This window comes from Schistocerca nitens, chromosome 5 (genome assembly GCF_023898315.1).
Source record: "Schistocerca nitens isolate TAMUIC-IGC-003100 chromosome 5, iqSchNite1.1, whole genome shotgun sequence".
Taxonomy (NCBI): domain Eukaryota; kingdom Metazoa; phylum Arthropoda; class Insecta; order Orthoptera; family Acrididae; genus Schistocerca; species Schistocerca nitens.
Window position 1 is genome coordinate 581,008,900 of NC_064618.1, and position 26,950 is coordinate 581,035,849.

Sequence of the window (26,950 nt, forward strand, 5' to 3'; positions counted from 1 at the left end):
CTTTTTGAGTCTTCTACATACCTAGCCACAGCTTTTCATGGAATACATAAATTTTCCCTTGAATCACTAGTTATAATGCAAAACTAGATCTCACTCTAGTGAATTTTATCCCAGTTGGTAATTTTTCATTCTTCATTTGGCAATGAAAATTGTGGCAAAAACCCGTTGTGTAATTTATAGGGAGTGTTGTTTTCACTCTGCTCGACATCTGACCAAAATCCCAGAAGCAACAGTACTTGCTAGTGGGTAGTTTGAAAGAAATGAATGTTGCTTATGAAACAGAAATGGACCTGGAGCTGGATTTTCATAATTCTGTGAATTACATCCAATCTGGTGTGCAGCTAGGTGCAGCAGGTTCACACTTGGTATCCACAATACATCACAGTGTAATAATGTTGTTGGTAGAGGTACATCCAACACAAGGATCAATATAATTATTTTTTTATTTACAAATATAATTATTTTTTTATTTACAAATATTAGAACATTCTTTGCGTCTTAGCTGGAAAGGCACCAAAATGAAGAGACTCAAATGCAGTAATATTAAGAATTATAGAATCAGGAGTGCCCATTTTAAGACACATGGTGTTAAAAATAGACAAATTTTGTATTCTGATAACTTGAGAGATCATCCTTATAGCAAAGTTTACAATTCACTAGTTTTCTGACAACATATTTTTTCAGCATGTTTGAAGACACTGTTCCATGGGCAATGCTTTCTGAACCTCATTTATCTATTTTGCAAGGTGATGAGCTGCAAGATCCTAGCTCTACTAATTCAGACACAATGGGTTGCCAAACATGACAATTTTTTTCAAGTTTTACTAATTATGAAGAAAGTAGCTTTTGTGAAAATGCCTCTTTTACCTTCAAGAAGTAGATGATATAGCTGAAACTTGACAGTTGATCATCCATGTCCACTAGGAACAGTCTGTACACATTGTTTTTCGTCATACTTCTCTCTCAGTGTCAAGGTAGTGAAGTCATTTTCACTGAAGTCTGAAGATATAGAAATTACAGGACATAATTTCATGCGTGTTGAAGTTCAGGAATGTCTCTCTTTACCTTGCACTATCTTTACAGCAGAATTGATGATAAATTTTAGAGCCTTCCACTTCCTCAAGAAAAAATTGATAACCAATTTTTGATATTCAGTGACTGCATTAGACTGCAGGCTATTGACCATTGCTGTCCTCACCACCCAATAGAGTTTGTTATCTGTTACTCATTTTGATCTGTCATACTGCATCCTCAGTCAGTTAACTGCATTGCAGTAAACATTGGGTCTTAGGTACTCATTATTGTCAGTGCTGGCTGGTGGTGAAATGACAATCAGGCAGGATTTGCACTGTCTCAGAGAGAATAACCTTTATTCCAAGCTTAAATGTTGTTACCAATACTCAGGCCAGAGGGGGTGATTGTGTCATGTTCTGCCGCATTTTGAATCTCAGTGATCATGTCAGTAGCACTTGCATATGTGTTCATTCCCTTTTTCATCTTGCTTTTATTGTCTTTCACATACTTTTCTGATAGTTGCTACACACTTAGGTTTTTACACCATTTTACTCACTTTGACCTTCCCTTTGTCTACTCTGAGGTGTCTTGTTTATTATGTCATTGTTTTACACACACCTGTTGTCAGTTGAGAATGTGGTGTGGGATGAGAGGAAGGGGTTTGGTGGGGAAGGGAGAGGGACTTCCCTCTTACTATAGATGAGCCCTCAGGAGCCCCTATCTGTCTGTGACGTACAAACAAGTTTGCTTATATTCCTCATATTCATTTCCTGTAAATGTTGTATACTTAGCACTGTCAATGATCTGGACTTTCTTGCCTTACTATTTATTGTGAACCATGGTAAAAAACTTGAACACTGTTTACTTCAGGTTAGTGACACTGTCCTTCGTGGACTTCCTCTGCAAACGAGGAACTGATGACTTCATAGTTCGTTCCTTTAATCCCCCTTATAAATGGTTTCATTAAGGTAACATTCCAAACAAATACTTTCAAAAAATACTTCTTTACTCTTCAAGTTCGCGATATTTATCACCTAGATTAGAATAGTATTCATCTCTTACATCTATCCCTTTTGGAAAGCTTTTCTTGTTAATACCACTCTATGTTTTATGTCCTCTCTACTTGTGTCATTGTGGGTTATTTTGCTACCAAAAAAATCCAAAACTAGTCTACTTTAAGCACCTCATTTTGTAATGGAATTGTCCCAGTATCGCCTGACGTAATTCGACTACACATTATTACCTTTGTTTTACTTGTACTTATTTCTGTCTGATAACCTCTTTCCAAGACATTATCCATCTGGTTCAATGTACCTTAAAGAGTCCTTTGTCATTGATAAACCTTAAAAATAGCTACATCACTCTCTACTCAGCTGTTGTTTCAATAAGCTTTTATGCAACTTCATGAAGGCCACTGTGGATGTCGATATACAGGAAAAGTAAACTACCATTTTAATATGAACATTAGTTTTAACAGGTTTTTACACCCTCAAACCTAAATGTTCTAAATTATAGAGACAAAAGCTAATAAGATACTCTTTTACATTTGTTTCGAGTATCTGAGGGTTTACAGTTTCCTGTCATCACCCTCAAGATGTTTGCATCACAACATGAAACGCCATTCTGAACCTTTCAGAAGAATACATTGTGTATACGATGAATTCCCCCCCCCCCCCCCCTCAAAGAACCATGGACCTTGCCGTTGGTGGGGAGGCTTGCGTGCCTCAGCGATACAGATAGCCGTACCGTAGCTGCAACCACAACGGAGGGGTATCTGTTGAGAGGCCAGACAAACGTGTGGTTCCTGAAGAGGGGCAACAGTCTGGATGATTGACTGATCTGGCCTTGTAACACCAACCAAAACGGCCTTGCTGTGCTGGTACTGTGAACAGCTGAAAGCAAGGGGAAACTACAGCCGTAATTTTTCCCGAGGGCATGCAGCTTTACTGTATGGTTAAATGATGATGGTGTCCTCTTGGGTAAAACATTCCAGAGGTAAAATAGTCCCCCATTCGGATCTCCGGGCGGGGACTACTCAGGAGGACGTTGTTATCAGGAGAAAGAAAACTGGCGTTCTACGGATTGGAGCGTGGAATGTCAGATCCCTTAATCGGGCAGGTAGGTTAGAAAATTTAAAAAGGGAAATGATATGTTAAAGTTAGATATAGTGGGAATTAGTGAAGTTCGCTGGCAGGAGGAACAAGACTTTTGGTCAGGCGAATACGGGGTTATAAAAACAAAATCAAATAGTGGTAATGCAGGAGTCGGTTTAATAATGAATAAAAAAAAAATAGGAGTACGGGTAAGCTACTACAAACAGCATAGAGAACGCATTATTGTGGCCAAGATAGACACGAAGCCCACACCTACTACAGTAGTACAAGTTTATATGCCAAGTAGCTCTGTAGATGACAAAGAAATTGAAGAAATGTATGATGAAATAAAAGAAATTATCCAGATAGTGGTGAAGGGAGACGAAAATTTAATAGTCATGGGTGACTGGAATTCGGTAGTAGGAAAAGGGAGAGAAGGAAACGTAGTAGGTGAATATGGATTGGGGCTAAGAAATGAAAGAGGAAGCCGCCTGATAGAATTTTGCACAGAGCACAACTTAATCATAGCCAACACTTGGTTCAAGAATCCTAAAAGAAGGTTGTATACATGGAAGAAGCCTGGAGATATTGACAGATTTCAGATAGATTATATAATGGTAAGACAGAGATTTAGGAACCAGGTTTTAAATTGTAAGACATTTCCAGGGGCAGATGTGGACTCTGACCACAATCTATTGGTTATGAACTGTAGATTAAACTGAAGAAACTGCAAAAAGGTGGGAATTTAAGGAGATGGGGTCTGGATAAACTGACTAAACCAGAGGTTTTACACAGTTTCAGGGAGAGCATAAGGGAACAATTGACAGGAATGGGGGAAAGAAATACAGTAGAAGAAGAATGGGCAGCTTTGAGAGATGAAGTAGTGAAGGCAGCAGAGGATCTAGTAGGTAAAAACACGAGGGCTAGTAGAAATCCTTGGGTGACTGAAGAAATATTGAATTTAATTGATGAAAGGAGAAAATATAAAAATGCAGTAAATGAAGCAGGCAAAAAGGAATACAAACATCTCAAAAATGAGATCGACAGGAAGTGCAGAATGGCTAAGCAGGGATGGATAGAGGACAAATGCAAGGATGTAGAGGCTTATCTCACTAGGGGTAAGATAGATACTGCCTACAGGAAAATTAAAGAGACCTTTGGAGAAAAGAGAAGCACTTGTATGAATATCAAGAGCTCAGATGGAAACCCAGTTCTAAGCAAAGAAGGGAAAGCAGAAAGGTGGAAAGGGTATATGGAGGGTCTATACAAGGGCGATGTGGTTGAGGACAATATTATGGAAATGGAAGAGGATTTAGATGAAGATGAAATGGGAGATGCGATACTGCGTGAAGAGTTTGTCAGAGTGCTGAAGGACCTCAGTCGAGGCAGGACCCCGGGAGTGGACAGCATTCCATTGGAGCTGCTGATGGCCTTGGAGCCAGTCCTGACAAAACTCTACCATCTGGTGAGAAGGATGTATGAGACAGGCGAAATGCCCTGAGACTTCAAGAGGAATATAATGATTCCAATCCCAAGGAAGGCAGGTGCTGACAGATGTGAAAATTACCGAACGGTCAGTTTAATGAGTTGCGGATGCAAGGTACTAACGCGAATTCTTTACAGACGAATGGAAAAAGTGGTAGAAGCCGACCTCAGGGAAGATCAGTTTGGATTCTGTAGAAATGTTGGAACACGTGAGGCAATACTGACCCTACGACTTATCTTAGAAAAAGATTAAGGAAAGGCAAACCTACATTTCTAGCATTTGTAGACTTAGAGAAAGCTTTCGACAATGTTGTTTGGAAAACTCTCTTTCAAATTCTGAAGGTGGCAGGGGTAAAATACAGGGAGCGAAAGGCTATTTACAATTTGTAGAGGGACATGAAAGGGAAGCAGTGGTTGGGAAGGGAGTGAGACAGGGTTGTAGCCTCTCCCCAATGTTATTCAATCTGTATATTGAGCAAGCAGTGAAGGAAACAAAAGAAAAATTCGAAGTAGGTACTGGAATCCATGGAGAAGGAATGAAAACTTTAAGGTTCGCCGATGACATTGTAATTCTGTCAGAGACAGCAAAGGACTTGGGGAAGGGCAGTTGAACAGAATGGACAGTGTCCCGAAGGGAGGGTATAAGATGAACATCAACAAAAGCAAACAAGGATAATGGAGTGTGGTCGAAGTAAGTCGGGTGATGCTGAGGGAGTTGGATTAGGAAGTGAGACACTTAAAGTAGTTAAGGAGTTTTGCTATTTGGGGAGCAAAATAACTGATGATGGTCGAAGTAGAGAGGATGTCAAATGTGGACTGGCAACAGCAGGGGGGGGGGGGGGGGGGGCATTGCGTTTCTGAAGAAGAGAGGTTTGTTAACATCGAGTATGGATTTGAGTGTCAGGAAGTCGTTTCTGAAAGTATTTGTGTGGAGCGTAGCCGTGTATGGAAGTGAAACATGGACGATAACTAGTTTGGACAAGAAGAGAATAGAAGCTTTCAAAATGTGGTGCTACAGAGGAATGCTGAAGATTAGATGGGTAGATCACATAACTAATGAGGAAGTATTGAATAGGATGGGGAGAGGAGAAGTTTGTAGCGCGGCATGACTGGAAGAAGGGATCGGTTGGTGGGACATGTTCTGAGGCATCAGGGGATCGCCAATTTAGTATTGGAGGGCAGCGTGGAGGGTAGGAGTCGTAGAGGGAGACCAAAAGATGAATACACTAAACAGATTCAGAAGGATGTAGGTTGCAGTAGGTACTGGGAGATGAAGGGGCTTGCACAGGATGGAGTTGCTTGGAGAGCTGCATCAGACCAGTCTCAGGACTGAAGACCACAACAACAACAATGATGAATTATTTTATTTTTTTAAGTATTGCAGTTGTGAACTTTAGTTTTCTTCAGAATTTGCTTTTGTTATTAATCACTGGTAACATTAGGGAGCAAGTGAGTTTAAGAATACCAAGTTTACTGAAGATGCTTTTGCAAGATGTTTGGTAATCAACTTTACAGAACATACTTATTGAATGCTTCTGTAGAATAAATACTTTCTTTAACCTTAGTTGAATTGCCTCAGAAGATTATCCCATAGTGCAGTGTTGCTTGAGAGAATTCTAACAATTCTATCTGTAGATCAACGCAAAGAGAGAATTTATAAATGCAAAGCTAGCATAAATGGGGGGTTTTTTCCTCGCTCTACATTACAGTATACCCTGTCTTAATTTGCCTCGAAGGAAAAGAATCTTCATTCTAAGTATATTTCACCACTCCACATTCCACATGGTTCATGATAGTTCCTATCTAGATTGTGACAGACTTTGGCATGACGACATAAAAGATGTTCTGACTACTCTTTCAACTGTCGTAGTACTGTTTATTGCTTAATAAATGTGCAGTTGTAAAATCTGTATTAAAATTTACTTGATTTTTTGTAGATTTTGAAACCTCCTAAACTACGGACCCCTCTGAAGGAGCTGCAGTTTACATCATCTCAGGAAGTTAAAGGTGATGCAACAGCGAGGCCATCACGAAGAGTCAGCTTTGGGCACTTTCATGTCAGGTATTTAAGGGTAACTAAGCACTCTTTTGTGACAGAGCAAGAGTTTCATTTGGGTACTTGATTAAGCAAAACTAAATTCAACCTTTTACACACAGTGTACATGTAGGAAAAAACCAAGTTTGTAAAAAAAAATTTGTGCATCTTGTTTCATATGACTTCCTTGCTTGTAAATTTCACATTTGTGTGTGTGTGTGTGTGTGTGTGTGTGTGTGTGTGCACGCGCGCGCGCGCGCTTAACCTACAGTCACATGTGAGACTTGTGGTCCGGTATTTGGGCCAAATGTGATTCTCATGAGCCTGGTCCACAGTACGTTGGTTGGACGAAGTGTGAACTTCGTGAGCCTGGCCCACAGTATGTCAGTAGGGCAAAATATAAACTACATGGGCTTGGGCCATGGTACAACAGTCACAACTTGTGATGTGCCCCACATGCAGCACAGGCTAGGCTCCTGATAAGATTCTTATTATGTTTTTATGTCAAACTAGGTTACGTGTTATTCTTACTCATGTTAAAATATGTCATTAAATGTTACAAATATATCCTCATAAAATGTTATCAAAACATAGATTTTGTAATGAACACAGTTAGCATAATCTCCCATTGATAGTGACAGAAGTGACAGATCTCCTGTACAACAAAAACTCACGTGCTTAGTTGTTGAGGATGATATTGCTGATGAAGATCAACTACTGGAGCCCTGGATTTGGAAAGCAATACAAAATATTCCAGAAATCTGGAATTACACAATGTCTCATGAGTTACAGGAGGCAACCTTATTCCAAGTAGGAGTAAATAAAAGAGAAGTAGGTAGCTGTAGTACAATAGTTTATAACATGTGCTGGGTGAATATTGTAGCCCAATATTGGTTTAGTACACAGAACAAATTCAAACAAGTCCACGCAGACTACGACAGATCAACAACAGTTGGTTTCCTGTAGATTGTAATGAAATTGAAAGAATTTTGTGTTGTCCCATAATAATGACACAGGTATGAGAGTGAGAGGGGGGGGGGGGGGGGAAGAATTGAGCTAAACTGGTCAAAGAGGGCTGTTATATAAAAGCCATATTTAGAAAAACAATGTTGCTGAAAATATGTTTACACTTTGCACATAATGATCTGATGCAAATACAGACAAATTAAGCAAACTAATACCCATGACCAAGTAAAAGTGTATACAATGAAACAGGACATTACTATTGATGATCCACTTATGAAATTTAAGGGACGCACATCTCACAAACTTTTCAATCCATCAAAAAGGGCACTATTCAGTATTAAATTTTATAAATTATTTGAGTCAGATTCAAGTTATTGCTACGGCTTTAAAATATGTACAGACTATGATACGATAAATTGTGAAGATAGCAACTCTGAAAGTGTTGTCAAAGAGCTATCACAGTTGATGTTACACAGAGGATGCATTTTATACCTAGATAATTGGTATTCCTCACCAAATCTGTTTGTGACTGTTAAGCAATTATAAAACAAATGTCATTGGCACAATACATGCGAATAGAAAGAATATGCTGAAAGATTTCTGTGAAGTAAATTTAAAGTGGGAGGAATACAGAATGAGGTGTTGCGATTGAATACTCTCTGTACAATGGAAAGATACGTGAGATGTTCATATTATGGTGGCAAAATGTTTGTAGTTTTGCTGCAGTAGTTCTTGCAAGGGACATGCCTTGGTACATAAGTACTTTATGAATTGCTGGTAATGAGAGCACTTTTCATTGTTGATTGTCACCAAATGTTTTCTGCAGTTCAGCCTGGAATTATTCCAACTGTGGAGCTCCTCTTGGTTGTACTCAGACCACTGTTGGACTTCGCCATCAAGGAAACGTATCATTTGCTAGACATATCAAGCCATCCCACTTGTAATATTGGTGTGTCCTTCCAGTGTCTGGAAAACATTGATGTAGGCTCGATTAGCAGCTGACTTAATGCTCTGTTTGAATCCAGTGGTCTCTTAAATATACAGACCTTAGGAGCTACATACTGCTTGTATTCCAGTTTCTGTCTGTGTAGGTGACGGCTTTTGCACTGCCTAATTAGAAGTACTGTGCTGTAGATGTCTTGAAGTACCCAGTATCTCCATCAACCAATGTTATATCATAACTACAATCAGGTCCATATCTGAAAGTAGATTCATCATTGAAGTACAACACTTAGCACTGAAAATGCTATATTAGATTAGATTAGATTTACTTTCATTCCAATTGATCCGTGGTGAGGAGGTCCTCCAGGATGTGGAACATGTCAGAAAAACAACAATACATGACAAATATTTACAACTAAAACAAATAAGCTAATGTACCATTCCACAGGTCCGAAGTGGATTGATCATCATTTTTTACTGAACACTATATGAAAGAGTCATTTTACAAATACTAATGCACTGAATTTAAAATAAAAAAGGTTTTTATTTATTTATAAGGTAATAAACATGTAATACAACTACTATAATACTTATTTACAATGAACACATTACTGCACTGAAATGGTGCAGAAGTTAGATTGTACTTACACACACACACACACACACACACACACACACACACAAATTTTCAATGAACACATTACTGCACTGAAATTGTGCAGAAGTTATATTGCACACACACAAATCAGTTGGTTCTACTGAGAAATTCATCAATGGAGTAGAAGGAGTTGGTTACCAATAAATCCTTTAGGCTTCTCTTAAACTGATTTTCATTGGTTGTTAAGCTTTTTATGGCTGCTGGCAAGTTATTGAAAGTGTGTGTTCCTGATTAATGCACACCTTTCTGTACAAGAGTAAGTTACTTTAAATCCTTGTGAAGATTATTCTTATTTCTAGTATTGATTCCATGAATTGAGCTGTTGGTTTGAAAAAGTGATATATTTTTAATGAAAAATTTCATTAAGGAATAAATATATTGGGAAGCAGTAGTTAGTATCCCTAGTTCCCTAAACAGGCTTCTGCAGGGTGTTCTTGAGTTCACACCACATATAACTCCTAGTGCACGTTTTTGTGCCTGGAAAACTTTTGCTTGACTTGATGAATTACCCCAAAAAATAATCCCATATGACATTATGGAATGAAAGTAAGCATAGTATGCCAGCTTTTTCATTTTTATATCCCCTATGTCTGACGAAATTCGCATTGCAAACAGAGATTTGTTAAGGCGCTTCAGCAGTTCTTATATTATGGATACTAATTAGAGAAAGAACTGATCTCCCTCCTAGAGTGAAGTACTGCTATTTGTACAAACATTGAATAATATTTTAAATCTGAAAGTCTGTTTGTTACCTTTTCACAACTAAACCACTAAACTAATTTTTATGAAATTTAGTATTGAACCCTAATGAAGAACATAGGATACTTCAGAAAGCAAAAGGAAAAGAAAATTGACCCCTAAGTGGGTGAAGTAGGAAATGGAACATCATTTATTTATTTATTTTTACATCAGTGAACATAAACAATGATGAAAAATTATTAAATTTGTTGCATAGTGTACATGTTGTATAATAAACATATAGCTATTTCAGTAGCAAAATGCACAGATGTGCACTCCTGTCCATTCCTCTTCGCATGCACTGCTAGGCAGTGACATTGCGTGTGCCACGTCATCATGCAAACAGGCAGACACATGAGGGAAACTGACATTATTACAAGTACAATACCTTATTTATTCACTGTGTTAGCAAAACTACTGTTATGTGAGTTCAGCCACAGGTAACTCTAAGCAACAAATATTTATTGGTGATCAACAAATATTTACTGGTGATAGGATTTGAACCATTGAACCACAGCATGCCAGCCAGTAATGCTCACTGCTCTGCTACGTCGCGTGCATTACAGCTCGTGGCAGTACTTACATCTAATGTGCTGAATAGGAGCTTTCTTTAAATGTGGATGGATGCAATATAATGTGCTTATAACAAAGAAAAAGAACCTGATCATATTGTGTTACAAGAGTAATGGTAAACTTCTGGAGCTTATCAGTTTGTTTAAATTTCAAAGGATACTGCTATTTACCGATATGGAATGGGAATAATACTTGAAATAAGTTGTAGAGTAATATTGAGGGCAAAGTATTGAAAACAATTTGTTTCAAAAGGGACTGACAGCCATGAACGTCATTGCAAAAAGAAAAAGTTGTGCTATTGCTGTTACAACAGAAAATGAAAAATTATCTCTGTGATTATCTAATACAGATATATGTAGCATACAAACAAAATGCAATTTTTTTAAAATGAAAGAAAGTATAAAATATTTTTGTGTATGTGTCAAAGAAAATATTAAGTGTGCATTGTATTTCCTTGCTTTTCCAAATCCACTCTCAATTATTAATTGTTGTTGTTGTTGTGGTCATTGTGATCTTCAGTTCAGACTGGTTTTATGGAGCTCTCCATGCGTGCAAGCCTCTTCACCTCTGAGTAACTACTGCAACATACATCCTTATGAATATGCTTGTGTATTAAACTGCTGGTCTCTCTCTATAATATTTACCCTCACACTTCCCTCAAATACTAAATTGCTGATCCATTGATGCCTCAGAACGTGTCCTACCAACCGATTCCTTCTTCTAGTCGAGTTGTGGCATAAGTTCCTCTTCTCCCCAATACTGTTCAGTACCTCCTCGTTAGTTAAGTGATCTACTTGTCTAATCTTCAGCATTCTTCTGCAGCACCACATTTCAAAAGCTTTTATTCTCTTCTTGTCTAAGTTGTTTATCATCCGTTTCACTTCCATATGCGGCTACACCCACACAAAGACTTTCTGCAAAGACGTCCTCACACTTAAAGCTATACTCGATGTTAACAAATTTCTTTTTTCTCTTCTTCAGAAATGCTTTCTTTGCCATTGCCAATCTACATTATACGTCAACCGTCATCAGTTATTTTGCAACCCAAATAACAAAACTCATGTACTGCTTTGTCTCATTTCCTAATCTAATTCTCTCAGCTTTATTTGATTTAATTCGATTGCATTCCATTATCCTCGTTTTGCTTTTGTTGATGTTCATCTTATGTCCTCCTTTCAAGACACTATCCATTCCATTCAACTGTCCTTACAAGTCCTTTGCTGTCTCTGACAGAATTACAATGTCACTGGCAAACATCAGTTTTTATTTCTTCTCCCTGGACTTTAATTCCTACACCTAATTTTTCCTTTACTGCTCGCTTAGCATACAGATTGAATAACTTCGGGGATAGGCTACAACTGTGTCTCGCTCCCTACTCAAGCATTTCTTCCCTTTTGTGCCCCTTTTGCTCCCTGTATTTTACCCCTTCCACCTTCAGAATTTGAAAGAGAGTATTCCAGTCAACATTGTCAAAAGCTTTCTGTAAGTCTACAAATGCTATAAATGAAGGTTTGCCTTTCCTTAACCTATCTTTTAAGATGAGTTGTAGGCTCAATATTGCCTCGTGTGTTCCTACATGTTTACAGAATCCTAACTGATCATCACCGAGGTCAGCTTCTAACAGTTTTTCCATTCGTCTTTAAGGAATTTGTGTCAGTGTTTTGCACAGTGACTTATTAAACTGATAGTTCCCTAATTTTCACACCTGTCAGCACTTGCTTTCTTTGGAATTATTATATTTTTCTTGAAATCTGAGGCTATTTCGCCTCTCTCATACATCCTGCTTACCAGATGGAAGAGTTTTGTCATGGCCGCCGCCCCCCCCCCCCCCCCAAGGCTATCAGTAGTTCCAACAGAATGTTGTATACTCCTGGGGCCTCGTTTTGCCTTATGTATCAGTGCTGTGTCAAATTCTTTAAACAGTATCATACCTCCCATTTCATCTTCATCTACATCCTCTTCCATTTCCATAATATTGCCCTTGAGTACATCGCCCTTGTACAGACCCTATATATACTCCTTCCACCTTTCTGCCTTCCCTTCTTTGCTTAGAACTGGTTTTCCAGCTGAGCTCGTCATATTCATATATGCAATTCTCTTTTCTCCAAAGGTCTCTTTAATTTTCCTGTAAGCAGCATCTATCTTACACCTAGTGATATATGCTCCTACATCCTTACATTTGTCCTGTACCATTCGTACTTAGACATTTTGCACTTCCTGTTGATTTCACTTTTCAGACGTTTGTATTCCTTTTTGCCTGCTTTGTTTACTGCATATTTATATTTTCTTCTTTCATCAGTTAAATTGTATATCTCTTGTGTTACCCAAGGATTTCTGCTAGCCTTCTTCTTCTTACCTATTTGATTCTCTTCTTAAAACAAACTGATAATTTGTTGATCCTCAAGCAGGCACACCTATGCATAAATTGTGCCAACCACAAATAACACTGCCTTGAAGTGTTGCATTGTTGTTTTACAATTGTAAGCCCATAACTATTCCTTCATCATTTCTTCAGCTAACATAGTGATAAGTTGTGTCGTCATACATCAAGGGAGCAGCAGTAATATATAATAGATAATGAGCTAGGTGAGAAAAAAATTATGATCCGTGCAAGAAAATGACCCAGATTCCGAGCTAGCAGCACAATCTCGTAGTGAGACAATCTCACAGATGACTGTCGTGTACAAGATAATTAGTAATGGAATAAGTTTTTAGCAGGGATCTAATGGAACTATGCTGTCGAATATTCTGGGGGAGTTATTACTAGGGGTATCGCTTGTATGTAGCAACAGAGTGATGCAATGAAAGTTTATTTTATTATTGTTTTATTTAACAGTGATTTACCTCATGTAATATAAGTTTATTTTATCATTGTTTAATTAAACTATGATTAAACTGTGATTTTGCTCATACATGTTTATCTTCGTAACATAAAGACAGCTGTTCTTTAGATGTGTACGAAGTACACTGTATGTCCACTTGTGTTATGAAAATAGCAAGCCCGCTTGAGTGTTATCATACATTCAATTTTTTTCACTTCCTATTTATTTAGTAAAGTGGCCCACAGCTCGTGGTCTTGCGGTAGCGTTCTCGCTTCCTGCGCCCGAGGTCCCGGGTTCGATTCCCGGCGGGGTCAGGGATTCTTCCTACTTCGTGATGACTGGGTGTTGTGTCGTCTTCATCATCATCATCATCATTCATCCCCATTACGGTCGGAGGAAGGCAATGGCAAACCACCTCCACTAGGACCTTGCCTAGTACAGCGGTGCGGGTCTCCCGCATCGTCCCCTACGCTCCTCGGAGTATGGGACATCATCATCATCATCATCATCATCATCATCATTTAGTAAAGTATGGACATAATTTTTTCCTTTTTTTACACTTATGATGATAGATTGGTTATGTGGTATTTTCATATCTATCCACTCTTACTTTCTTTGGAGACTTGTTAATAACATTGTTTTCAAAATCTGATAGTGCTTCACCACTCATATAAATTTATTTTGTAAACCTGTATATATCATGAGTAGCCTTTTTGTTTGGTGCCCTTATGAGTTCCACTGGTATTTCATGGCTACTTGGGCATTTATTCCTTCAGATTTCAGGCAAATGATTCCAAAATTCAGAATAAGTACTTATTTTCCCATTCAATTTAGTGCCATGACTTTATTTTCAACTAGCCAAACTTCTTCTGAGCAACTTTAATGTTTTGCTAAGCATTAAATTTTTCTCACTTTCTTTTATGCATTCGTTATCCACTTACTTAGTTCGTATCTTATCCCTGGTTTCCCCTCCCCTCCCCTCCCCTAAGTGATTGTTAAGTACATTAACTGAGTTCTCCATTAGTGTGGCAAAACATGATAGTAATATAAAAAACAAACACATTCTTTATATTCTGTAACATTTATTTATTGACAAATTGGTGTTTTACTTTTTATGTCAGTTAGTTGCCAACTGAATGTTGCAACTAACGTAAAATAATATATGACTTCAAGAGATATAAGTGGTACAGATAAACATTACTTTCAAAGGAAAGTATAAAATTTTAAAAATAACAAAGGAAATCATTACATTTTAAAATGGACAGTGAAGTTTAATTTACTGTTATAATGTACAATTTACGTAACTGAAACTTAATTAACACAGAGGAGAAAGAAAGTTGTGTATTGATATCAAGTACTTGTAGTAGTGACATCTGTCTGCTTTTCATAAAAGTGTATAGGTTGTTACAATGTAGATAATATGGATGGTTTTCTGATAACAAATGTTTGCTAGAAGTTGGATCAGTCTTTCTTAGTTGTCAGCTTCTCGCGTGTTCTGGCAATCTAATTGCAACACTTCTGCCGCAACACACTAGTTTTTGTAGATCATCTTACACACATATATAATCATGTAGCATGGGCAAAATGCAGTATTGTTCGTTGTTTTATTTTTTCAGCTTGTGTTCAGATTTCTTCTTACTGTTTCGCAGTAATGTATCCCAAGGCTTCATTTATTCCTTGTGCAAAAAGACAAATGTCTATGTGGTATTACCAAACCAATCATTGTGTCCCTGTCAGTCTTTAACCTATACATATTAGTTAACTCCGAATGTCAACTGTGGTTATGTTACTGAGAGTCCCACTTTGGTTGTTCTAGGTTACCATTACATAAAAATGGCATGTATCTGTTTGAATGTAGCTACCACCTATTTTGAGTGCTTGTTCTGATTGAGTCGTCTGTTGTTCTGCACTGAATTTAGCTATTATATCAAAATGATTCTTGTTTGTATTACACCTTTATGCTGTTGATCTAATCTCATTTGTTACAGAAAATTTGGGTACGAAAATGGTGCGGTCTGTGACTCAATATATTCCTTTGACTCTAGTAAATCAGAGTCTTCCATGCAAGCAAACAATAGGTATTACCCAACTACAAAATTTTATATTTTTATATCAGTGCATGTTGTCTTTTATTGCTGTACCAATGTTTTGCACTGATTACAAGTTGCATTGGATTTTTGTTTCAGTATCGGTGAAAATGGTGTGTCAGCATCCAGTAGCAGCCACCACTGTAAAAATATATCACCAGAAAATACAGACTGCAAGAAAGATTCCCACATGATGAAAATTCTTTGTCAAGATAATACTAAACATAAAGGTGCTGAGATAGTGAATAAGATCATTGATACTGACATTGGTGTCTGCTCTCTGAAGAAGGTGGCAGTAAAACAAATACCAGATGATTCCCCAGGATTCAGTGCAATAGACAGGTTATCTCGTAGGCACAGCTCAGATTCTTCTAATTCCAAAAGTTATGTCGTAAGAACAGAGCATAAAGATAATGATTATTTTGAGAGAGAGAGCTTCGTAGGACGGAACTCTGTTGTTTTAGGTGAGATGCAAAGATTGCATGAGCAAGGTGACATCAAACAGTCGCAGTGTATTGCTAAGCATGGCAGAGAACAGCGTGAAGAAGAAAGTCAAGCTGAAGCACATAACTGTGAACAACATTTGTATTCTGCTACTGTTGCAGATATGGAACTGGCTGATAGTTACAGTTACGGGCACATTGAGTGTAAGGAAGTGTCAATGCTGCATACAAAACGGAAAAAAAGTATCAATACTACTGCAAAGTCTTTCCGATTTGCTGCAGAAAGTGACATGGAGCTAACTAAAGTAATTGACACTTTTTGTTGCAGAGAGGTATTAAGCACGACAGAAGAGAAATGTATTGCACTGAATAATGCAGAGGCTAAAAATAATTTTATGGCCAGTGGTGATTGTGAAATTACCAAGAATTCTAAGGATTATAGCTCTATGAAAAATGTAAGTCAGCAACTTAATGCAACAAAACGATTTTCTACAAATAATGGCATGGATATTACAGAGGGATGTGGAATAATTGATTGCATTTCAGACAGTGATGTACCTAATGATGACACAGCTGGTGTTGTTAATTCAGATGTCCTCTCACTTTCAAGACTTTCTATTGATAAAGAAGATCGTGCCAGAAATGAGGAAAAAACAAGCAAGTATTCAGTAAAATACTCTAATCCATCTGAATTCTCTGAAAAGTTATTCATAAATGAAAGTATGGAGCAAACTCTAGCTGTGGGATGCGTGTTGAACGAGAGTAGCATGGATTACAGAAAAGCTGTTAAAGGTTTTCAAATGAATGAAAACGTGAGTTGTTCAGAATATTCATATGATAATATCCTCCCCATCATTGGTGAAAAATGCTGTAATGTAACAGCAGCAGTGACTCCTGCTAATAAAGATAAATTACCTGATACTTTAGAAAAGTGCACAAAAACCAAGCCAAATGACACAAATAATTTTAATGCTTCTAAAACCATAATAATGTGTGTTGATATGGAGTCAACCCAAGATATTTGTCAAAATGACCAGGATGACAGCTTTATGCAATTTACTAGAGTAGTAGAAGCAAATATCCAAGACAGTTCCATGCAAGACCATCAAGTGCCTTTGGAAAACAAACATTGCAATCATACAAAACATGTCAGTACTGAAAAAAAGAATGTGACATGTATGGAAAAATCAACACTGAAATGTGATATACACAGTACACATACAGGGAGCCCATTGTGTGATAACAGAAGTGTACGTGAAGTAGTTGCAACAGAGAGACAAACAGATATTTGTGTAACTGCCACATCAAGCAGTAAAGTCTCTCCCTGTAAAGATCAAAAGAATGAGAGTGCACGTTCTCATATCTTAGATACAAAGCCAAACCATTCTGTAAATGAGGCAGTTAAATTTCTCTCTTCTCATACTGAATGCAATATCCAAACAGATGTTTTCACAGATACATCTGCTCCTGTGTTGCCTGAGAAAACTACCCATGAGAGATCCTGTAAACAAAGATTCTATGAAGGGGCTGACAATACTAGTGTTAAACAAGCAGAACATTATGGAGACAGGAGTGTCAAGTGTCAGACTGCAGCCAAAAATATGAAGGTACATACAGTATCGTCAATGTCACCAGAATTTAAAACTGAAGCAATACAACAAGGAAACAAGGCTGATGATGTGGGAAATAGTGTGTGTAGAGTGCCAAGTAACTCTTCCCTCACTCAAGATGCTATAGAATTTTGTGTCATGCCCATCTCTGACACAAAAAATATCCCCAACAGAAGAGAGAGTGCAAACAAAATATTATCAAAATATTCAGAACACCAACCATACTGCAGTGACGGGAGTGATCTACGCTATTCGCCCTCTCTGGCTGTAGAAGACTGTTTAGTTACAGGTAAACTTATAATTTCATAAATCTCAAATAAACTCACAACTTAATGGTAGGTCATTCCACACCAAGTGGTTGAGAGGTTTCCGCATGTCCATCACGTATTTTGATGAAATTTTCTTTAAAGATTTGTGCAAGTTCCCTATGGACATTGATAAAGTTTCACGATCACCAATTCGTTATTCCCAGAGATATAGTCATTTGTTTGATCCCATAACATAGTTTTCAGCGATGTATCATTGAGTTGTTCGCAGTTTCGAGACATAATATATTTTCTGTAAAGAAACAAAACTAGGCCATCGTGCACAACTTTTTGCCTATTAGAAATGATTTCATGATCAATTTTCATATAGATAATTTGAGAGAGGCAGCTAAAAGAACTGACACTTGAAAAAAAGTGTGAAATAGGTCCGTTAACCTGAAACTCTGTGTGTGATAACATACCAATACAAGCTCTTAAGATATAAAATTTCATTCTCCTACTGCTTTCCAGTACCATAGTTTACAAATTGAGGAGGAAGTTTATGATTTTTGTAAAAATGCCAAAAATGGTATTTTCATCCCACTTATACAACAAAAGTATTTTCTGTAAGCCCGTTTGAAGCATTTTCATTAGAAAGACCTTTTTCTAAACCTCTTAAGAAACTAGATCCTGTTTAGCAATACAAGCATTTAAGGCTCTGAAAAATGACAAGGAGAAGATGCAGTGAAAACATGCCCATATTCTTCTGATACTCAAATTAAATGTGACATTTTTATTATACTTTACAGTTGTTTAATACTCCCTGGGGAAGATATTATCCAAAATCCTGGTAAACAGGAAGCAAGCTTGAGTCAGAAAAGTACAAAGAAGGATGATGTATTTTGTCATGACTCATTGTGATTCATTTCAGCAGTTTTTTCAGGTGTAATAACTACAGAATCAATCTAGTTATAAATTTCACAATATGTAAGTGCATCACAGGGTACTGGAGGTCATAATGGTAATATTGTTGCAGAGTAGCTGCATTCTGTAAATTGCCTTCAAATATTACACCAAGTGTAAATTGTAGTGAAGATCATATCAATCTGCCTGACATTTTTTTGAAAAAAGATTCACGTTAATGAGAATTTTGAATGTGTCCTTTTATTTGCTGACGCTATTGATATGCTAGATCAAGTATTAAGTATAGCATATTTTCTGTTCGTATGGTTTGTGGATTTTGTGGAACATAAGTGCACTGATGAAAATTGTGTAAATGTGTTGCTGTGGTCCATGGTGGCTTAACAACTGCTGGTTTCATTTAAAGTGCAAAACCAGCATCCCTGTTAACAGAGGGGCAATGTCTGAAGCTGTGCAACAGCAACCATGGGTGTGTTTCTTTACCACAGGATCCCAAGCCTGATAAGGATTTGTTTCCACAGGGTCCCAAATTTCTTTTGGGATCTTAAGTTTATGTTTACTCCAAGTTACTGGAATTTTTTAGAGGTTTCATTAATTTACAGTTGAATGTCATGTGGAAAACTATACTGCCAGCCACAAACTGTCACTCATGGAGTGGGAACAAAATAAATGAACTTTCTGGGACATTAGAGTGCATAAAGCTTATTAAAGTGCCGTCCTGCTCACTGCGAGTCTTAGTAGAAGTTACCAAATGACCAATTTTTTACATAAATGTATGCAGTGTATTATCCTGGCTGGAGGCCCACTGTTAATATTTTTTTCACTGTAGCTAATTTTGGCCAGCAATAAGGATGTATCATTACAGACTGTTGACCTGAGTTGTTTCGACAGTTTGCAAGTTTGATGATTCTCTTTAGTTTTTGCCAGAATGAACCCATGTTTAAACCTCCATCTTATTTTCTTCAGTTCCTTCTTTTGCTAATGAAATCAAATATAATGCCATTAACTCTTTCAGTGCAGACATGAAACAGGTGTATAGGTGTAAGAACGTTCTTGTTAAGTGGCCTTTGCAAGCTTGCTATTCCTGCTAATCACTTTGTTGTGCATTCAGTTCCTTTGCAAGGTGAATTTGCATGGATTGTAAACTGTCTCCCCCCCCCACCCCCCCTCCGCTAAAAAAAATAAAGAAAGAAGAGAGAGAAGAAAGTATTGTCATTCCAAAGTCGTCTTTCGTGGTAATGCATATTAAGAAAATGTTTTAAATTTTTGAATTAGTAGCTGGAGCCATTGCTGAAATAATGGATGTGGGAAATCTCAGCTGATTTGTTAAATATTTGATTAGTTCCTTGATAAAAATGGGAACAGTAATCATGTTACATTGTAGGCAGTCACTAACAATGCAAAAACACATAGGTTGTTCTTCCTGATTTTGGGAAAAATAGATGCCAATAAATCGATTGAAAAGTGAGCATTTACTCTGTCTGAAACCTTGCACTGCAGCCTGAATGATAAATGAATAATTTTCAGCAAAATCCATTAGGGCAGTAAGCTTCCTGTAGAGCAAATTTAAGGGGGTGTGAGAGGAAAACTTTGACGTTTGGCGATGCAGTTGTGGCATGACAGACTCCAAATTTTTATTCCTATTTCTTCAATAAAATGCATCCACAGTCATTTGTGTTATTTCTAGGAGTTTCCCAGTCAGTGTAGATCCATTGCTACACACAATTTCCAGTGTATCATGCTGTATGAAATAGCTAGCAACTGCTGATGCTATAGCTTCTGGTCCAGGATACTGTTCACAGCAATGTAGCATGAATTCTTTAAACTGCAGGCAGCCATTCTGTAAAGCTCGAGTGATTACCTCAAATTATTAGACACACACACAAAAAAAGAGAGAGAGCACTGCTCTTATTATCGGATTCTTTATCCTCTTCCATATTTTATAAAAAGAAGTGTAGAGCTGAACTCTTTGGAGATGTTTAAATAAATAATGAGAATATTTTTTTTGCAGTTTTTCAAAATTAATGATTCAAGGTCACTTCAGATTCATTAGGACTTACTATTTTCCTTTCAACAGTCACAATTAAACAATAGTGAAACATAATTTAAAATGTCAGATTTAATTTTTGTACTAACGAAATATTGATGTATTTTCACTGCACCTTTGCCTTGTCTTTATTTTTTTAGGGCCTTGTAGTCTCACACTGCAATACCAGATCTAGTTTTTAGGTGGTTTAGAGCATCATATTTCTCATGAAAATGGCGCAAAAAAGATCACAGAAAATACTTTTGTTAAAGTGGACTGAAAATGCCCATTTTTGGCATTTTTACAGCAACTGTCCACTTTGCCCATGTAAACAATTGAAAAGCACTAGGGAATGAAATTCAATATTCGAAGAACTTGTGTTGGAACGGTACCACTAACAAAGGTTCGTGTTTATAACACAGTTATTTTCGAAGATATAAAAAGCTAAGCTTCACATGTTTTTGGGCAGTTATTTTGTGGCGAACTTTGCTTCAAATTATATATATATATGGAAATTCCATTTTAAAAAAAAGAATCATTCCATGTAAAAGAGTGCAAAAAGTTGTAGAATGTGGCTTACTGTTGCTGCTTTCAAAAAAATATTGCTGGCAGTATTATGTCACAAAAGTTACCAAAAAACTGACAGGTACTACTGAATGCTGCACTATGGAGTCAAACAAATTAAGTATTAAATTGGTGGAAGTGAAACTTTAATGGTGTTCATTGGGAACAAGTGCAAATGTTCGAACAAAATTTCATCACAATCGATGATGACCATGCGGCAACTTATTCCGAAATTAGGCCACTTCGCAAAAATCTATTATTATTCAGCTATTTTCTCATTTGTCTCCAAAATCCTTCTGGAGGAATTTGTATCAAAGCATAGTTTTGATACTGAACAATGAATTCAAAGTAATACGTGAACTACATCTTTGTAAAATATATAAGTAGATGAATGTTCTTTGCCTTTTTTAAAAAATCTAATTTTGATCTCCAACCCCACATTCTTTCATTTGCTGTTTAGATAAAGAACAATTATGATGAACCATTCTGGACTGTCAATAAATTTATATGCATCATAATTTCAGCAGGTGTGCGTTATCAGCGGCTAAGTTTAACAATAGACTGCTGTTAAAAACCAGTTCATTTCCACATATTACCGGTAGTATTCGACTATCCCAGAATTCAATGTAAGTTGCAGGTTGCCTATCTATCGGCTTCCAGGGGAAACAGAAATTTGATTTTCACTATTTTGCATAATTATTGACCAAATTTAAAATGCCATCATAATGTATTTAGAGATGCAATCTTGTGTTAAACGTTTAACACAACAAGACAAGTATTACAGTTAGAAACTGTGTGTGTGTGTGTGTGTGTGTGTGTGTGTGTGTGTGTGTGTGTGTCAAGTCAAGGTAACTGACGGCTTGCAAATATGTGGCCTTTGCAGCCAGAAGTTGACAGTGAGAGCACTTATCAACTTCCAACACACTTAATGCATATTTTTTCTTGCTGACACCCCTCACAAAATGGTTAAAGGAAAAAGTAATTTAATGTTTACTACATTTTTGCTGTCCATGCAGTTGAACTTCAGCATCAGCCATGACATTTTAATTCTTTACTTATTTACTACTTATTCTATTCACAACACAGTGTGTAGGCAGCATCCACAGACACCGCTAAATGTTCATGCAAAATTGTGTCCTTATATGATACATATGTCAGGAGATATGAGATGATAAACACTGAGATGCGTGAAAACTTGCTTGTGCTTCAAATGAGTGCAAACTACCCAAATTACATTCGTCCAGTGTTTTATAATGTGAGTATTTAGCAACTTCCAACAAACTTGGAGCATAATTTAAAATATTTCCTAAATTTTTTATCACTTACATGCTTAATGTCAAATACTTAACTTGCTGTAAAATAATCAGACATGTGAAGCTGTTTTATACATGAGAGTTTGATTCTTTGAAGAATCGGGGGGTTTTCTAGTGTCTTCTGTTCTAAAAACAAATTGTAATAGTAAATTATCTATCATCATCATCTTAATGTCAGCTGCAGCAAAGCATATTACTTTCTGTTAAGGGGAAGTTGTTCTCTTATCAAACCACATTTACATATTTCACTTCATACAATGAGAGAATAAACAAATATGAGAACATTATATCTCCACACTTTCTCTACCTCATCATTGTCCTCACTTGCACCGACCCCACACCTTCTCCAAACCAGCTTGCCCCATCTCTGTCTCGTTTCTACCCTGTCTCATCTCCACCCTGTCTCTGCCCCATTCTCTTTCCCACGCTGTCTCTGTCTCATTCCCTTCTCCTCCCCATTGTCTCTCCCCCCCTCACCACCACACCCGTCAGTTACTGTCTCACCCATCTTGACTTCTCATTCCCCGGTCTCTTCCAATCTATTATATCCATGAATATAAAAGTCAATTAATTTCTTTACCGTAAAACCTCTTTTTAATGAATCTCTGGGGACCCAAATATTTTGTCCTTAAATGGGGGTTTTGCCTAGGTACATGAAAGAAATGTCAGAGAATCATAATTCAACAATGTTTAGTTGTTATAAAAGCTTTTTAATTACACAACACACACACACCAGTGGCGGGTACATATGGGGGGTTTGGGGCACTCATCCCAACCTTGCGTGGCCACCCTCATTGCCACCTGCGCCGCCCTCACCAGTCAGCCCACACACTATTTGTTCATTTCTTTCGTCAGTCGACTCGACTAAATCGTATTATCGAGTAGCTGTACTTTCCTATGTAGCACACATGTCCACATCATCGTATTTTATACGTTTCTGTCTGGCACATAGATAGCTAACACGTACCTACGAGAAAAGTCGTGGCCATTCTGGTGATCTCTATACGTTATGAAGGAGGATCAATGTAATGGCTTAGTTCTGTTGAACACTCACGCTGACATTGATTGTCCTATTGGCGATGCAGTTAACCAATTTGCTAGGAAGAATAGATGCATAGAATTCATTATTTATGGAAGAGAGCCACAGTTGTAACTTTTTTATATCACAAGATGGGATTGTCTTGTATATGTGTAAAATCAGTTTAAATAAAACTTAAACTTACACATTTTTATTTCATTGAATTATTTCTAAAAATGAGCAAGACTTATTTGTTTTGTTCTTCCTGCATGTTGTAGCGACAGAAGTTGTCATTCCAATTGGCTGAGGTTTGTCAGGGTTGACTTGTCTAAATTAAAAGAGGAATAGTAGTTCCTGACAGAATCAATTCCTTGCACAGCAGCTGCAGAACTTTGTGCAACTACCTCCTCATCTTCTTCATCATTTTAATCATCACCTCCTATTTAGCAATGTTCCTTCACCAGCATTTCACACTTTTCACTTATATTCATCTTCGATTTGGAGGTCAGAACACAATCTTCTCACGAAACAAAATCCTAGAATATCACATATTTTGGAACATCTGTGATTATACTCATTTCGCCTTCTGGAACAAAATCATCTCCAACAGCAAGTGATGTATCACAACCAGACTTTGTTAAATAACTTACCGTAATATGTTGTTTTGCACAATTCCAACCAACAACAAACATATGCATAGTCTGCATAATGTTGAGTCTCTCATCAAGTCCTTTCTCTCAAGGAATGTAACTGGGTTCTGGCCAAATGGTCCTTTGTGTTTGTCTTTAACAGAGTGTATTATGCCCAGGTCCAGAGGCTGCAGGTGATGTAGGGAACACAGTATTTACATTCCTCAGAAATGGTGTTTTCTTGTCATGTATAGGGCTTTGGTCAATAATGAGCATCATTTTCATACGTGATGCACCCATCCTGGCATCTAAATGCCGTAGAAATCTTGTAAAGATTTCCGATGCCATCCAAGCACTGCAGTTATACTCATAAATACAAGCTAGCATTTTTATAGGCTTAAAACAACTTAGGGATTTAAATTTTCCTATTGTCAGTGGGGGTGAATTCTCACTTCCATCACTATTTACACACAACAGTGCAGTCCATGGTATTTTCCCTCTTAACAGAATATGTTTTTGCAGGAAGTAAATTGTAAAAGATACCAGTTTCATCTGTGTGAAAAACGTATCTGGGCTCATAATCCTGTATTAATTGTTTCTTCCAATGGTTTACACTTTCTGTGACCACAGCTTTACTCTCCCCACTTACATTCTGAAATGAAAGTGTATGATGTTTTTTAAAATGATGCAACCAGCCATTCAGCTACTGAAATTTTCAACACCAATCTTTAGGGTTATTTTGCGAGTCTTCTCTTGCACTGTTTTTCCACTTATAGGAATGCCACCACTTCTCATTCCCTCAGACCATTTTAAAGTCATTGTTTCAACATCACTAAATGTTGACATGTGAATGCCCCTTTTGCATTCAATGGAACTGCTATCTTCAGCATTTAACGCGCTACCTAATTTTTGAGAGTGCTGCACAATGAAGATGGTGTTACATCGTACTTCTTCACCATGCTGGATGGTTTTCTGTTGTGATTGTCTTTGACATTGCAGATAATAGTCGGCTTTTGCGAGATTGCAAGCTTTCTACATGTGCTGACCATAATTCCACAAAAGCAAAACTGATAAATTCAACTGTAACAAAGGCAACGCTTCATGTCTCGCACTTCTTAACTCAGTGGCTGTGATGTCAGATCACAGGTCAGGGTCATATTGTAGGCGGAAAGGAAATAGATTTCCTGTTCGTTCAACAGTTTTCTGATATTGCCACAATGAAATTTGATCCAGGTGTATGTCGAACGAAAGAACCAATTACCTTATACTGCCATCACACAATAAAGACTATATGAAAGTGAAAGAAATTGCAATCTCATTTGGACATGTTAGGAATTGTGTACAAAATGGATTTTAATTTGCAGACTGTTTCATGTTTATTCCTTAAAAGCGGACTTTTTTTAAAGTGTTGTTGTTGTTGTGGTCTTCAGTCCTGAGACTGGTTTGATGCAGCTCTCCATGCTACCCTATCCTGTGCAAGCTTCTTCACCTCCCAGTACCTACTGCAACCTACATCCTTCTGAATCTGCTTAGTGTATTCATCTCTTGGTCTCCCTCTACGATTTTTACACTCCACGCTGCCCTCCAATACTAAATTTGTGATCCCTTGATGCCTCAGAACATGTCCTACCAACCGATCCTTTCTTCTGGTCAAGTTGTGCCACAAACTCCTCTTCTCCCCAATCCTATTCAGTACCTCCTCATTAGTTATGTGATCTACCCATCTAATCTTCAGCATTCTTCTGTAGCACCACATTTCGAAAGCTTCTATTCTCTTCTTGTCCAAACTATTTACCGTCCATGTTTCACTTCCATACATGGCTACACTCCATACAAATACTTTCAGAAATGACTTCCTGACACTTAAATCTATATTCGATGTTAACAAATTTCTCTTCTTCAGAAACGCTTTCCTTGTCATTGCCAGTCTACATTTTATATCCTCTCTACTTCGACCATCATCAGTTATTTTGCTCCCTAAATAGCAAAACTCCTTTACTACTTTAAGTGTCTCATTTCCTAATCTAATACCCTCAACATCACCCGACTTAATTCGACTACATTCCGTTATCCTCGTTTTGCTTTTGTTGATGTTCATCTTATATCCTCCCTTCAAGACACCATCCATTCCGTTCAACTGCTCTTCCAAGTCCTTTGCTGTCTCTGACAGAATTACAATGTCGTCGGGGAACCTCAAAGATTTTATTTCTTCTCCATGGATTTTAATACCTATTCCGAATTTTTCTTTTGTTTCCTTTACTGCTTGCTCAATATAGAGATTGAATAACATCGGGGAGAGGCTACAACCCTGTCTTACTCCCTTCCCAACCACTGCTTCCCTTTCTTGTCCCTCGACTCTTATACCTGCTTCTGGTTTCTGTACAAATTGTAAATAGCCTTTCGCTCCCTGTATTTTACCCCTGCCACCTTTAGAATTTGAAAGAGAGTATTCCAGTCAACATTGTCAAAAGCTTTCTCTAAGTTTACAAATGCTAGAAACGTAGGTTTGCCTTTCCTTAATCTTTCTTCTAAGATAAGTCGTAAGGTCAGTATTGCCTCACGTGTTCCAGTATTTCTACGGAATCCAAACTGATCTTCCCCGAGGTCGGCTTCTACTAGTTTTTCCATTCATCTGTAAGGAATTCGTGTTAGTATTTTGCAGCTGTGGCTTATTAAACTGATTGTTCGGTAATTCTCACATCTGTCAACACCTGCTTTCTTTGGGATTGGAATTATTATATTCTTCTTGAAGTCTGAGAGTATTTCGC

General features: G+C 37.5%; 1 protein-coding gene across 2 annotated transcripts in view; it reads left to right on the plus strand.

Annotated features, from left to right (window-relative positions):
* Positions 1 to 26,950, plus strand: part of LOC126259948 (uncharacterized) — a 279,616-nt gene that overhangs the window by 59,850 nt on the left and 192,816 nt on the right. For both annotated transcript variants that reach the window (XM_049957053.1, XM_049957051.1), the window contains exons 3-5: positions 6,530 to 6,654; positions 15,315 to 15,404; positions 15,513 to 17,755. In XM_049957053.1, the coding sequence (XP_049813010.1) occupies positions 6,530 to 6,654; positions 15,315 to 15,404; positions 15,513 to 17,755 (2,458 nt within the window). The remainder of the gene's footprint in view (positions 1 to 6,529; positions 6,655 to 15,314; positions 15,405 to 15,512; positions 17,756 to 26,950) is intronic.